Source organism: Phoxinus phoxinus, assembly GCF_949152265.1.
Source record: "Phoxinus phoxinus genome assembly, chromosome: 24".
NCBI classification, from domain to species: domain Eukaryota; kingdom Metazoa; phylum Chordata; class Actinopteri; order Cypriniformes; family Leuciscidae; genus Phoxinus; species Phoxinus phoxinus.
In genome coordinates, this window is record NC_136899.1 from 23354372 (window position 1) to 23370161 (window position 15790).

Below are 15790 nucleotides of genomic sequence, written 5' to 3' on the forward strand. Positions count from 1 at the left end.
CAGCTTTTAGGCATTTTTCTGTCTTTTGTTAGAAGCAAGAAATGACGCAATGACGCTTGCAATGCAAAGTCAATGGAGACGGTTGGATTTTGAATGAATGATTCAATGACTCATAAATACTTCACTTGTTGCATTATGGGATGAATCAATGTTTTTTAACAAATCTCTTGAATGAATGATTCAGTGACTAATACATTTTTTAACAGTCACTTGTCGCCGCCCTGGTGGCACAACGATGTAATTGATACAATTGTTATTTAAAGGACAGGCGGATCGTTGTCATTTAGCAATGAGATTGTGTGGGTGTTTGAATCGAGATCGCAATCTTTCAACAATTAATCGTGCAGCTCTACACAGTATTCATTACATAGTACTCAATGGCACATGACGCAAAAAAAATAAAAAACAGGGTAGCATGTGTTCATGGTAAGTATGCTAATGTGTAAAATCAAACAGCAGACATTGATTTTCACACTTTGTGATTGTGGTCTTTATTGGTCAAGCAAATGTTAACACTTGATGCAATACATTCAAACATCAAACGGTGCTCTAGCAATGTGGACCTCACCGCATACAGCGCTTGACACCGGAAAGTGGGATTTTTCCTTCTTTCTGAGAACTTCAGAGAGAGAAATGTGCTTTGAAGCGTAACACTATTGCAGACATGGCGGGGTGACAGCAAGGCCGTCGCTCGAAGCACATCGACAGGAGTGAGAGGGCATCAAACAGTCACACTGCACAGCGTCTTAAACTCTCCTACGATTAACACTGATTCTGTAAAATAACAAAGGGTGACATTTTTCCAACACAGTGATGAAAAAAAAAAAAAAAAAAAAAGCCGGCCCGGAGAACTAAAGTGTCGCCGACAGCGCTCGCAGGACAGACGGGCCCGTCTAAAGCGTGACCTTTGAACGCCGCCGTTATTTGGATGAGTTTAAATGGCGGCCGTGGCCTCAGACTCTCTGGGTCGGTTCAGGACCACGTGTTCCAGCTGTCCCGAGTCCGACACGTCGTAGCTGGTCTTGTACTTGGCTAGGATCTTCATGAGTGGACGTAACTTCAGCCACCACTGTTCCTTAGGGATTCTGTGACTGAACACACGGAACAGAAGGTCAGATATTATTCGTTTAGAAAATGAATATGGTTTATGGAAGAACTGTGGTGTGAACGTACACAAAGTCAGTCTCGTCTTTCAGCTGAACCACCGGCTGGAAAACCATAGCGCGACGCCGCATGCCCAGCAAACAGGCCGAGTCCTCTGTGTTAGCGAACACTCTCCCTACGGGACACACACAGGTTTCACACGCGCTTACAAAACCACTGTCTTCTCATTCGACTGTGAAGCATTTCTGCAGGAAGTGTTAACTCGTTCCCTGCCGTTGACGGATTTTTTTCCGCAAATCCTTGTTTTCACTGTTATACGGTAGGGGGCGCTATTACACAGCTTCTGAAATACTACAGAACTAAATATTCTGGGGGCCATGAAAGTTTTGTGAAAATTATCAAAAATGTTGGCGCTGACTGGCAACATAAAATAAAATAAAAAAATACACGCTGGCAGGGAAAGAGTTAAAAAGTTTCACAGTTTGCATATGAGAATAACTGCATTATATCAATAAATAACAAATACATGCATGATTTATATTCAAACATTCACAATAATTACCTGGTCTATTTGCAATAAAACCAAATTAAATAAATAAAATATCTAAAAAATGGAAATATATTACAAATTCTCAAAAAAAAAAAAAAAAAACATTAAATAAAATGTATAAACTTATGGAAGCTCTGCCACGGAATAATAAAAAAAAGGTAACTGAGTTTTTAATCTAAGAATTCTGACTTTTTTTTCTTGCAAATGCAAGTTTTTCTCAGAATTGTGAAATATAAACTCGTAATTGCGAGCGAGAAAAGTCAATTCTGTCACATATATAACTTGTTCTTGCAATTGCGAATTTATATTGAAAAATTGTGAGAAAATATCAGAATTGTGAGATATGAACTTGCACTTGCAAGAAAAAAGTCAGAAATCTTAGATTCACCCCTAAAAAAAAACCCACTAAAAAAGTGAGAATTACGAGATATAAACTCGTTAGAATTGTGAAATAAAGAGTCGCAATTATCATTTTATTTTTTGTATTCCGTTGCGAAACAAGCGTCCATTTAGACTTGAATATATCTTTAGAGTTAATATTTTACAATTACACTGAAGCTTCACCACGATAATGCACTAATGCCCTGAAGGACAGTCTTTCACTGAGGTCACCAAATCAGACTGAACAAAATTCAAATGTTTACCTTCATCTTTATTCATCCACAGGCACAGCAAAAGGAGTAAACACACACACACACACACACACACACACACACACACACACAAAACTAGCTGAAAAAATGCAGCGACTCTACAGTATTATTTCAAAATCAAGTAAATTAAGGTCAAGGACTATGTCGAGTGCTATGCCACATCTGTGGTGTGTGTGTGCAGTCATGATTACACACTAACAATATGACGGTTACTGAGTGCCTTGTGTACAACAGCACAGGTCAACAAGAAGGACAAGTGGTGATTGAATTATACTGACAGGTGAAGTTTGCTTCATTCTCCACATGACCCATAACTGTTGTCATCTCTACCTTGTCTGTAGCTTTCATTCAGTTTCTTGGTGATCCACTGCATGGCCTTAGCAGCGATTTTGGTCCCAAAGTTACGGTCAAATGGAGAAGGAGCACCACCCTAGTGAAAAATAAATATATACATTTATTTCATTTATATAAATAGTATTTTATATTAAAGGGGTCATGAACTGGCTTTTTTAATTTGGTTATATTGTTGTCTGAGGTCAGCTTATGACGTTCGCTTGGTTTTTACATTCAAAAACATCAAAATTAATAATTAATAGGCTATTTTCTACCCTGGTTTTTATGGGCGTCGCATTGAAGACTTGGAAGTAAACGCCCACTGCTATGATTGGATAACAGTTTTGCATATTATAATGAGTTTCATGTAATGCGTGAGTCAGTGGGCGGGGCTAAACAGGCGGTGTTGAAGTAGGCGTCGATCTTCTTCTGCAGAGGCGGGGTTTGACGTGTTTGACCCTGTGACGTCATAGATCCGTTCGCTGGGCCTGCTGTCAATAAAAGCTTTTATTGGACTAATAAGGAAGTTTTCAGTTCTGAAACTTACAGGATATTCTTATAGTTTGATGACCTCTTATATGTCAAAAGCTCAAGGAAAATTTGATTTCTCAGTTCATCACCCTTTAATATAAACTAATTTCAGGGTTCGTACAGATTCTGTAAAATGAAATTCCAGGACTTTCGAGGACTTTTCAAGCACTACATTTATGGATTTCAAGGACTTCAATCATTAAAACACAGCTGCAGGTTTATTAAACTGCTGCCCCTTTAAGACCGAACGCACGGACCCCATTTGAACATGGCTACGTTCACTTGAGATTACCGACTTTGTTTACTAGGATACTCGCCAAGACGGGCGTTTTTACATCATTTTTTCTCTTATCAGCTTGCGCACCACAGCTATCTGTTACTACACACGCTGCCTGGTAGTAGCCTGTCGGTTGTTGGTATTGGAGCTTTTTTACGAGTGCGAGTACATGAGCTCGGTATCAATGCATCCCTGTTTTTAATTATTCAAGCACTTTTCAAGTACCTCATTCAGAAATATGGCTGTTTTCAAGTACTTCAAGCACTTTAAGCACCCTGTACGAACCCTGTAATTTCTCCTATATGCCAGGTATTTCATGCACACATAATCAAACTGTACTTGGTGTATAAATGCAGTTATCCAGCACAAGTATGATCTAAACTGTTTGTCAAAACTCTGTTCATAGATTAAAGCTGTCCTTGTATTAAGCAATCATAATACTCTTGCTCGCTCACTTGAATTAGCAGGCAAAAGAAAAGCGTATGCCTGCTCCAGAATATTGCTAGATTCGGCTGGAGTTAACTGGTTCCGGTTGGCCAGTGTGTTCCTTGATTTGTGATGTGTGTGTGGAGTACCTGCTGCATGTGACCCAGAACATTCTTCCTGCAGTCAAACACTCCCCTGCCCTCCTCAGAATACAGCTGATAGATGAAGTCTGTGGTGTAGTTTTCATTACTGTTCTCATTCCTGCATGAACACAAGCACACACACACACAAACCGGCTGAGTGAGGAGTGTGTGTTGGGACTGACAGGACTCTGCCTGAGGCTCTGCTCACACATCTCAATCACACTGACCCAAAACACTCTCATCTGAGCGGAGAGGAGATGAAACATGAGGGAATGAAGACACAAACCGATTCTGTGCTGCATGATAGATAGATACATCGACAGACAGACTGGTGGATAGACAGACATATAGATAGATAGATAGATAGATAACCTAGTGACTATACTATACTATAGTACTACTAACTACTAACCTATACTGCAAGTATAATTTAGGTACACTTTAAATATCTTGCATTTAAAGACTGATATTATACAAATATCATACTATCCTTACTCATCGTGATATTAAAACACATTAGGCTTAAAGGGGTGGTATAATGTCCTTTTCACAAGATGTAAAATAAGTCTCTGATGTCCCCAGAGTGTGTATGTGAAGTTTTAGCTCAAAATGCCCACATATATTTTTATATAGCGTGTTCAAGTTGTCACTTTTTGAGGTTGAGCAAAAACACACCGTTTCTTTAAATGCAAATGAGCTGCTGTGCAGCACAGGAGGCGGAGCTTCAACAGCTTGCACTCACACAGACACACACTGAAAATTTCAAAAACTTTTAGCCTTTTATATTCAAAACGGAGTCAGACAAAGATGTAGAGACTCAAGAAGAAGTGACAACATGTAGAAGCAACAGGACGTCTCTGAATGGTTAGTTGATGAATTTATGTAGCTTATGTGTAGTTATCTTCTAGTCATTGATTAGCATATTCTGTCTTGATAATCTATAAATCGTGTTTCGGGGGCGTAAATTTGTAAAACAAACATGGCTGACATTGTTTATGTACATTTTAGGGTTATTGTGGAATATTGTGTAGTCCCTTCCAGCCGTTTGTTGTAGTCCTTAAAAAGCTATTTCTTTAAAAGTAAATATCTTCCTTTGCTTTGAACTTTGAGCATCGTAACTTTGCAGATGTTGTTTATGCTCAAACAGCAACATTACACACTAACTAAAGTTAGAAAAGTGAAATCACAATCAACCACCCGTGGTATTATTTATGAAATGTGCATTGTGCAATAAAGAGCTCCAAATCAAGTTTAATTCAAATTTGAATATCAGTAAGTATCAACAGATATGTCAGTAAATATGTTAATGGCTTGTAGTATACTTAGTATGAAATAAATGTATTTTAGATATAGATAGATAGATAGATAGATAGATAGATAGATAGATAGATAGATAGATAGATAGATAGATAGATAGATAGATAGATAGATACCTCAGGATTAGTCCTCTCTGAATGCTGGTCTTCATTTTCTCTGTCAAGTGCTCTACATTCGACTGAAGTAAAGAGAAAAGAAGTTCCTTCATTTAACCAACAGATGGCACTCATGGCTTATATAACCACATGTGTAATGATCTATGAATCATGTTACATAATTTATTTTATTACTAGGACACTAGCGGTTTAGTGTGTGTGTGTGTGTGTGTGTGCTGGTAACCTGTAGGTCTCTGATGTCAAACGGTTCCTCATAGATGTATGCAGCATCAGCTCCAGCCGCTAGACCACCAACACTGGCCAGATAACCACAGTACCCCCCCATCGTCTCGATGATGAACACACGGTGCTTCGTGCCACTGGCAGACTGCTTGATACGGTCACATGTCTGACAAACACACACACACACACACACACACACACACACACACACACACACACACACACACACACACACACACACACACACACACACACACACACTCTTAGTCATGTTGTTTCTTGCAGAGTAATGCTTCACACATTGCTAAAGCCTGAAACACTGTCATTCCAGATTCATGGCATGCCATGCAACAACTTGTCTAAAACCATACCTTAAAATGTCTTTCTTTAGTAACTATCTCGATCAAAAATCAGTTTGGAGACATAATATTTACTTTTCATGTACATCTAAGCCAAAAATATTTCTTTTGCATTTACAGAGAGCATGTGGGAAGACAAACTACACTAAATGGGCCTTTAGGAGCTTAAGAGCACTTACTGTACATGACATTATGAAGCATCTTCCTGATAAAAAAACTATTTATGATACACAATAACACTCCTCACACTAAACTGTATATAACATACAATTTGTTATTCCAAAAAAATAATTATTTTATTACTGAATATCTTTGAGTCCTTCTTAGGAAACACCATAAGTGTGCATTGTGTGTGTTCCCATTTACTAGTGCTATAAATAAACCAGTCACAATATACTTAAGCCTTGTTTATTGTGTAATGTAAAATAACTTTTATTCTTGCTGTAAATGTTTGTTTTTCATTTGAATATCTGCCCATTTGCATGCCCATGTTTATCAGTAGAATAAAAAAATGGAACTTATAATAATAATAATTCTATAAAACGGTATTTATTTGCTGACATTATAATTACCCGAGTAACATCAACAACATTTTTTTTTTTTTTATGACATGACTCAAACAAAGCATGAGTCTTTATCAGTATTTCAATCTTATTTTGGCCTTTTCAGGCCAACTCTATTATGGGAATATATACTAATATTAAGCACATGAGCACTAGAGTACTGACTGATACTGCGATATTTGCATTATTCAACTCCATAACATCCAAACCCAAAACGTGAATGCTAACAGGCTTGGTACAGTTTTCTTTTGAAATGTGACAGGGTTGCAGTAATGTTTCCTAAGAATGGCCCCTTTGCAGACAGGAAGGAGTTGTTGTTTTTCTTACCTCCACAATGGCATTGAGGGCCGTATCTGCCCCGATACTAAGGTCAGTGCCGGGCACATTGTTACTAATGGTTGCAGGCAGCATACAGAGCGGGATGCAAAACTCCTCACAGTGGGACCGAGCGTCATTCAGCTGCAGCAGACACTCTAATGCCTTTGGCAGGTCAGCACAACACAGCAGGGGACCACAGGGGACAGGACAATGCACACGTTAGACCAGCAGAGGGAGTACTGGTGCAGGAGCGGACCCTGTTGATCGGACACCCACCGTGTGATGGCCGCCATGGCTTCCGATTGGGAGTTGAGGGGAAGAGGAAGGGGGGTACAGATGGGATGGGATCGACTTTTGCACTCACATGCACACGGGGCAGTCATGTGGCAAGACACTGAAGCGGGACGGCAGGTATTCTGATCATACTGTAGAAGCAGCAATATGATCCAGTCCACACATCAACATTCAAAATGTACAGTAATGATGCCTTCGCTACATCTACATACTGAATTGCGACTGGTCTTCTTTCTTACATCTATTTGGATACAAAAGTATCAGTATATTTAATAAGGGATAGTTCACACAAAACTGAAAATTCTGTCATCATTTACTCACCCTCATGCCATAATTAAAATCAATAAACCATAAATACCATAAATCAAAAACCAAGTTTTCCTGAATAATATATGAATTGTGCACTATATTACAAATCTTATGAAGTCATGCAATAACTTTGTGTGAGAAGGAACTAACAAATTTAGGCCAAAATTGGCTTAAAATCAAACACAAGGTTTGACGCTAATAAATGTATGTCTCGTGTGAATGTCTCAGATGAGCATTATGTATTTGCATTCAGCACATTTCACAGTCTTTGGTAAATCAGTCGCAATTTCGGCGCAGGCTTAGAAACAGACTTTTATGATATGGACTTGACAGTATTGCCACATGTAAGTAACAGTTTTAATTATAATGCCTGATCTGTGACCAGTGATTTCTGATATGTAATGATTCATGTACAGTCAGATGTTCTTTATCTATGTGTCAGTAAATCAAACCAATGACTAAATGGTCAACTTCACATTGTATCTCTTAGTAGGATGAAAATAATCAGTTATTTAAACTGTGATTAAATTATATATAGAGAGCGATCAAAGAACAATCGCTTTTACAATCGCTGGAGCTGTCAATCAAACAGCGCAAGTTTATCAGTGACTGAGTTCTGGACTCTCGCCAAAACTCCCGCTATTACAAAGTCCCTTTTATATAGACTATACTCTTTGGTTATAAATCAACAAATCTCTTATTTACATTGTCTTTGTACTGTTGGTTATGATGAAAGCATTCGTCAGTGTGCAGAAGTCGAGTTGCAAAGATGAGATCACTGCATTCATGCGCTCAACAATTGGCTACATGCTCATCACTGCAACGTTTCATGCCACGACCTAAATATAATGCTATAACCAACACTCTCCTTGATTAGTTCATCTTGAGAGCTGTAATAGTAAAACTGTGCTAAAAGTTTTCGAGGGAGATCCACATCTAATACTTATTAGCCAATCACAGCAGTGGGCTTTGAGACAGAAGTCCCACAGCAGACACGCCCCTTCAAACAGAGCGTCCAAATCGGGCAGCAAAAATGCCTTTTATATCTAAATTATGACAATTTTGAATGAAAAAAAAAATCACACTAACATAATAAGTACATCCTAGGAAACATTATAAAACAATAAAACAATGCTATTCATGACCCCTTTAAAGCATAATAATGCATTACTTTTAAAAGCAAATTTCCCCAACACTGGTCAAGGGAACCAATTCTTAATTCGTGGCCATGATATTTTTTACTCGTCATGTGCGGGGATTCTTAGTTCAAAAGTATTATATGCACTATACAATTCTTGTGCAGAGCCATAAGTCACAAGGATTACTTGCATGGCGCTTTTTTAAAGTCATTTTTCAAACTTGATTTCCCTAGGCCCATTAAATTATTTAAAAGGTAATAATAATTGTATGAAAAAGAACAAGGTAAAATCCAATATACAGTATCTTTAAAATACCTTTGCATTTGAGTTACACAGACAAGTGAAAGACGAGTGTGTAAGGACAAGAGGGTGAAGAAATGACAAATAATTTTTAGCTGAACTATTTCTTAAATGAAAAACGTTAGTTTTCAGCGGCCTGTTCTTTTCTAAGGCTTGTGTTCATTTACACCTTTAACTATGAAACTATGCAGACAGATTCCAGTTCAGTCTGCGTTAGCTAGGGTCAGCGATCTGTTATGACGGCTTAATGCAGTGTGATCATAGCACAGCACAGGCTCAGTCACATGACAACCACAAAAAAGCAGAGCTCAAAACATGCCGCCATCATGTCATCGCCACTTACCTGTTAGCTAACGACTCGCCTTTGCGTTTATCAGCCAAAACATTGAGGGTTAGTGTAGAAATGTTTCAGGATAAATCTCACAGAAAAATGTCCAGGTCATCTTTTACCCCCAAATCGATAAGGTTTAATATTTGGTGTAATGAAAATTAAGCTGATCTATGACATTTCTTTGTGAGATTCATCCTTCTGTTCTTAATTGCCTATCATTAGCTATCTGATCAGTAACTAGCATGGTTTAATTTTGGCTCGCATGCTTAATAATGAATGAAATCATTAAATTTGTAACATCCCGTCTACTAAGATGCCTTCATGTGGTTGCTTTGAAGGCAGCATAGATGTTTTCATTAGTTTGTAAATGTCAAATTTTCTAAATGTATGACTCATGTATACTCACAAATGAGCACTGCAGTCGTTAAATTGTCTAAAGCTCACATTAATTTATTATTTTAGATCTTTAGACATGGTATTACAGTGCTTCGGACGCCTGTATGAAACCAGTTCCCTTAGGAGGTGCCTTCATACACAATCCTGTTTTGAAATGGGAGCTGCCTAAAGTTGCGGTCACAATAGCAAAATATATATCGTGACAAAATTGTCAATGGTGTAGAGATGTATGAAGTCACTTTCAAACCAAGCAGCTTTCTGTTGTTCAACATCACAACATTAGAGATTGCGTAGAATTCCTGTTTGTCATTTTGTCATTTTTTAGATTTTGGCGGTAAATGTGACCGCACCTTTAGGTTACGGAAAGCACTGCTGCTAGCCTGGACTGATGCAATTGGCTGATAAACACAAGGCGGAGCCTCTGTGATTGGCTTGTAAAGAGAAGACAGAGCCTCTGATGTGATTGGCTGGTGGGTGGCGTCCCCCAGCCTCACTTACATCAGTGATAGCGTTCAGAGCCGTGTCTGCGCCAATGCTGAGGTCTGAGCCGGGCACATTGTTGGAGACGGTGGCCGGCACCATGACCATTGGCACACACAACTCCTCATAAATCCCGCGGGCTGCTAACAACTCCATGATCCCCAGGTAGGCCTGCAGGGCAGAGCCGGGGATTTAGTGAACCGCTACCGGGAATGCTGGGGAATGGGGATGGAATGAGGGGGACAGACAAAGAATGAGAGAGAAAGACGAGGCAAGATTGGGAAGGAACCGAGTGGAAAGCCATGGCCATCACGACGGAGAGCATGAGACAGGATCCACTCCATACACACACTTCAAATAGAAACACTTGTTTAAAATACATACACACATCCTGATGATTTCTGTATAGAGAGAGAGAAGATGAGCCTGAACACAGCAGCATGAAATGACTTTGGAAAAGCAGGTGAGCTATTCTGCAATCTCAGCTGTGTGAATGTTACATTTCCAACAGCTGAAAGATAACCAGTGCCTGCTAACAAGGTGATTATCACCTCATTCTTGAATGATTTTGGATGTTCATTATGAAAAGAAGAGGAGCACGGGAAGTTGAGTAAGCTTTAGGCGATGCTACATAGGAAAACATGATGGAAGAGGGCAGGCAACTTAACAAAACTTAGTCATGGACTTTTTAAATTAAGAATTACATTGTTTTATACAATTGAATGTACAGTCATCATCAAGGTGTATATATAAATAATTATTACGTTTAAAATAAATATTAATTTAGTTGCTAAAAAATATTTATGTGACTAAAATGTCAAATAATTAATATAAATACAAAACTAAATGTAAAAAAAATGGACATTATAATAGTTATATATTATACGATATAAAATATTAACAGCAAAGCACATTACTTTTTTTAATCATTCATTAAAATGACCCTTTCAACACACTAAATGTAACAAAATGACTAAAACGCAGGCTGGAAAACATACCTCAAATCCTCCGATCACTAACAACGCATTGATGTTATACTTCCGGATCTGTTCTGCTATTTTTTCGATGTACTTTGCGGGAAGCGTTCTGCAAATTTGAAAACATTGTAGAGAAGCACTAAGCACAACACAGCACATTACATTCAAAATCGACTGTATTACTGAAATCTGCAGGCAATATAAACGTTGCATTTGGGATAAATACCGTTTAGTTCCCAGGAGGGATCCGCCCTGGCCCGTCCATCCACCTACATCTGCCCATTTGACCTCTTTAATCTGAGAAAAGAGAGCAGAGTGGATCAAATTTGTGTTTGGACCAACATTTTCATTTAAGGATACATTAAAACTTTGTAATGCGAATGAGCAGCTTAGTTACGTACATGGTAGCTTTCCTCTGAGGGGTCGTTTACACAACACCATTATCAACTAAAAACGGAAAACGTTTTGTGTTTTGGCGGTTTATTTACTCGACATGGTGTTTTGTGGGCCAGAAAATGCTATGAGATACCATGATATCGTGTATCCAGACCAGAGATATCATCAAAAGCATCAGCTAGCCTATTGATAACAAGAAGATTTAGCATTTCCAATTCATGCATTAAATTATTCTTATCAGGGTAGGCCTACTTTTATTATTAAATTGATATTACAATTAATTTGCCCCGCAATAATTTCATAGCGCATCACTGCAAAATCGACGCACTGCGAGGGTAATAAAAGATTAGATAGATTAGTTTACTCCTCATTGAAAATGATTTAAAAACATTTAGGTCGATTATACAATGAGTTATAGGCATATAATTCAAATTATTAACAGTCTATAATGTGTCTGAACACTGCAATAATCAGTCATTAATGAAAATTAAGAGCAGCTTTATTTAAAAAACAACTTGTGTAACACAAAATATTCTCTTCTCATTCTTTCACTACGCATATGGGCCAATAAATAAATACGTCAATAAATAATACGTTTTAATAACAATAAGTTTTTACTTTTATTTTCTGAGGTGAATAACTGACTGGGGTTTGAGACTTCTTCACCGGCATAACAGTTTGCACGTTGCTTGTGTGATATTCACCGACTCGTCTTCATGGTTTAAAACGGAAAAACTTCCAATATTGTTGTAACATTTTTCTACCAATCACCGATTGCCAAATGATGGACAACGGTTCACTTTTCCTGTGATAATAAAATGAAGTTAATATTAAATAAATGAGTAAACAAAGTGGAAGTTAAAAGTGAAACAAGTAAATGATAGAGACGCCGGTGTATATGTACACGCAGGAATGGCTAGTAAGACGTGGGAAATATGGTTTATCTATTTTGCAACACGAACTGGAGGTAAGCAACAGTTTGCTAAATTGCAGCTAGTTTGATAGCAACAGAACTTCCTCTTTTCGGCTTCTTTCTTGCTGCATTAAAGATGAATTAATGCAGCAAGAAAAGATGAATACTGGTGAGTATTTTATTAGGGGTTGGAGCATAACTCTGCAAGACAGCGGCAATCCAGGACCCATTGCCCATCCTGCCTTAGGGTAATTCATTTTTTTAATGTAGTTTTTCCAATGGAAATGCAAATGGGAAAAATGTGATCACCACTCATGTGCTTTCTAAATTCACTGGTTTATTGGATTAGACTGGCTGAAGAGATCATAATGGACGTCAGCCATGGATGAGACTTCTCTTAGCAAAAAAAATAACTCTATGTTGCAGGGCAGTGCAGAAAATAAGAACTCGGAAATCTTAGTAGATGTTAAAAAATATAAATTTTAAAGCTATTGATAATAACACACATGGATTTGACGAGGCACTGCTTACGCTACACAAGTTTGTAATCCTCCTTGCGTTTGTTCAATAAGACGATTAGTGGATCATGTCTTTATCTACACCAGGGCCCAGCCCATGTAATGAAATTAGTTGCTCTGTGTTTATCTCCATTCCTCCAACAGCTCTCAAGGCTAATGGGATTACGCATCGCCCCCTATCAGTACACAGTGGTACTACAGTGGTAAATTGGTTTATGTTAATCCAGTCGTGTTCTTCGTCAGAGCAAAGAGCAGCAGTGCAGGGCTAGAGGTGTTGACACTGCTGTCTGCGCTGTTTTCAACGCCTACTTGGGTTAAACGTGTTAATGTACTTAATGCTATTACTGGAGCAATACAATCAGCACATCTGGATGTGAGTGTAAATACAGTGTTTGTGTTCATGTTTGTATATGTGGCCTATATAAAGCAAGCCTTTCATTTAAACTTGATGTTAATATGTGGAAAATGTGCACACAACAAAACTTGAATGCCGTATGAATACATGAATACTACCATTCAAAAGTCTGTGGTTGGTCAAATTTGTTTAATGTTTTGAGAGAACTATCATATGCTCATCAAGGCTGCATTTATTTGGCTGCAAAAATACAGTAAAAACATTTATTTTAAATATTTATATATTTTAAAATGTAATTTAATCCAGTGATATCAAAGCTGATTTTCCAGCATCATTACTTCGTCAGCGTCACATGATCCTGATTTCCTGCACACATTTTTTTTTTTATCTTGAAAAGTAATTCTGCTTAATACTGTTGTAGAAATATTTTGTGGCATTATAAATGTATTTATTGTAATTTTTGGTCAATATAATGCATCCTTGATATTATAATAAAAGTATTATTTCTAAAAAAAATACAAAAATACAAAAAAAAACATTGACCACAAACTTTTAAATGGTAGTGTATCTAAAGCAACAAATGTTTAAAGACATGTAGCCTATTGGCCAAATAAACTAGCATACCCTATACAACTTAGTAATTATATCAAATATTTTATTTTTTCTTTAAAATATTGCTAAATATCTAGGTTCTAGGTTTTTTATCCTCCATCCTACTATTTATCCTCTACTACATATGTTATATACATTTAAAAAACACATTTGGCCTTATAAACAGCCTCCCCTTGGGGTCCAAGTGGGACAAGATGTATATGTAAAGATTGTTTGTGTTTCTTGTGTTACGTCGCCTACACAATGACTCCCATAAACCATTGCGTTTAAATCCTACTTGATGATTCTTAAATACTGGAATGTAAAAGTAAATATGTATTTACCTGTCCCTTATAGAATCCCTCAAAACCGTCACTGACAGCAAACATTTTGTGTCCCTCGGAGATGCCCACTCTGACAGCCGAGCGCACGGCTGCGTTCATGCCGGCCGCGGGGGCGCCCACGTTCAACACAGCCACGTTATAATTGCTCTGAATGGGGGAAGAAGACATAACATCGCTTATTACGCTGACAAATACGTCAATAAATTACATTTATGTCATTTCTTGAGCATTTGCTAGTACAAGGCTTCAGCTAAACTATTGACTTATGTTCAGTTGTCTATAATAAATACAGAAAGCGTCCTGTTGGATATATGTAGGCTGATGTGAAGAGCAAACTAAAAAGGCCATATTCATTTATATAACTAGCAGGTATGTCTATATATTTGTGGCCTTGTGCTTCTTGATCATCCTCATGTTTTTGTTTTTACCACTCAATGCCTATTAGGAATTTAACAATGTTTCCAAGCAGCCGTTGGCATTCATCAATCTGTTTTCCATTCCAATAGGCGCAGGGTAATTTGGTCTTTCGTTTACTCGACACACAGCCCGGAGCATCAGAGAATGAGTATTGACTAAACACTTCTGGACAAGCGGCCCTTTTGACTTTTCTGACTGTGTTGTAGCAGCTTTTCCATTCAAGACTCCTGTTCTCTACGCAAGGCTTTTAGAAAAGCAACAGAAAATATACTAAGCATTAGTGCTTATAAACGCTTCCCCAAAATAGCTTAAACTTATTTAAAATAAGAGACAATATTTAAAGTAAGCTAAAATGGCTAAAAATTAAGATTCTTATTTAAAGGCAAGACACCACAGATATTACACTTTTTTAATGAGGCATTATCTATTTAAATATGCACTAGTTTGCATACATTTCTAAAACGGAAATCTGAAAATTGGATGAAGCCAGGTTTAAAATCTAATGGTTTTGCTTGTACACTCTTTCCAAATGGTAGTTTTTCATGGAACCATTGATGCCGGGTTTTCATGGTCTTGGAAAACCTGGAGGGAATTTTAAAAGTGTGATATCTAGACCTGGAAAAGTCATGTAAATGTATTCATGGAACAGATTAAAATATAATTTTTTTCTAGTTATGTCAAGCTCAAACATATTCTTCCTTGAAATAAATTGAGAAATTGCTATTTGTAATAAAAAAAATAAAAATAAAGTAAAATTCATTGTAATAACAAGTGTAAACCTTGAAGAATAATCAGTTATGCTCAACGCAGATCTTTTATGGAATCTAAGCTGCAGAAACTTGCCACCATGACGCTAGTGTATCATGGATGGTTGTTAGGGCATTGCTATGCAGTTCCTAGGGTGTTCTGGGAGATGCCCAATTCAAAAGAGTCCATAACAAAAATATGATATTCTGGTCTCTAAATATAGCTTGCTTCCATTAATATGAATTGCTTCCATGTTTTTGTTTTTTTCTCAGTTTTATCATCCACTGACAATTATGATTCCGATCTCTTAGATCACTAAAAATAAATGCTACAAAAAAATGTGCCCTTTAAGGATATTGTGGCATTGAGAT

The 15790-nt window shown here is 37.5% G+C and overlaps 1 protein-coding gene across 5 annotated transcripts in view; it reads right to left on the reverse strand.

Moving 5' to 3' along the window:
• Positions 1-466: 466 nt before the first annotated feature.
• The window catches only part of pfkpa (phosphofructokinase, platelet a), a 29696-nt gene continuing 14372 nt past the window's right edge, over positions 467-15790 (reverse strand). For 2 of the 5 annotated variants that reach the window (XM_079601077.1, XM_079601076.1), the window contains exons 13-22: positions 14256-14402; positions 11365-11435; positions 11160-11247; positions 6922-7074; positions 5674-5838; positions 5451-5512; positions 4024-4135; positions 2638-2737; positions 1174-1279; positions 467-1091 (exon numbers count right to left, since the gene is read on the reverse strand). In XM_079601077.1, the coding sequence (XP_079457203.1) occupies positions 935-1091; positions 1174-1279; positions 2638-2737; positions 4024-4135; positions 5451-5512; positions 5674-5838; positions 6922-7074; positions 11160-11247; positions 11365-11435; positions 14256-14402 (1161 nt within the window). In that variant the 3' untranslated portion in view covers positions 467-934. Of the gene's footprint in view, positions 1092-1173; positions 1280-2637; positions 2738-4023; positions 4136-5450; positions 5513-5673; positions 5839-6921; positions 7075-10179; positions 10333-11159; positions 11248-11364; positions 11436-14255; positions 14403-15790 lie in introns of all 5 variants that reach the window. The other 3 variants (XM_079601079.1, XM_079601078.1, XM_079601080.1) reach the window with 2 other exon arrangements.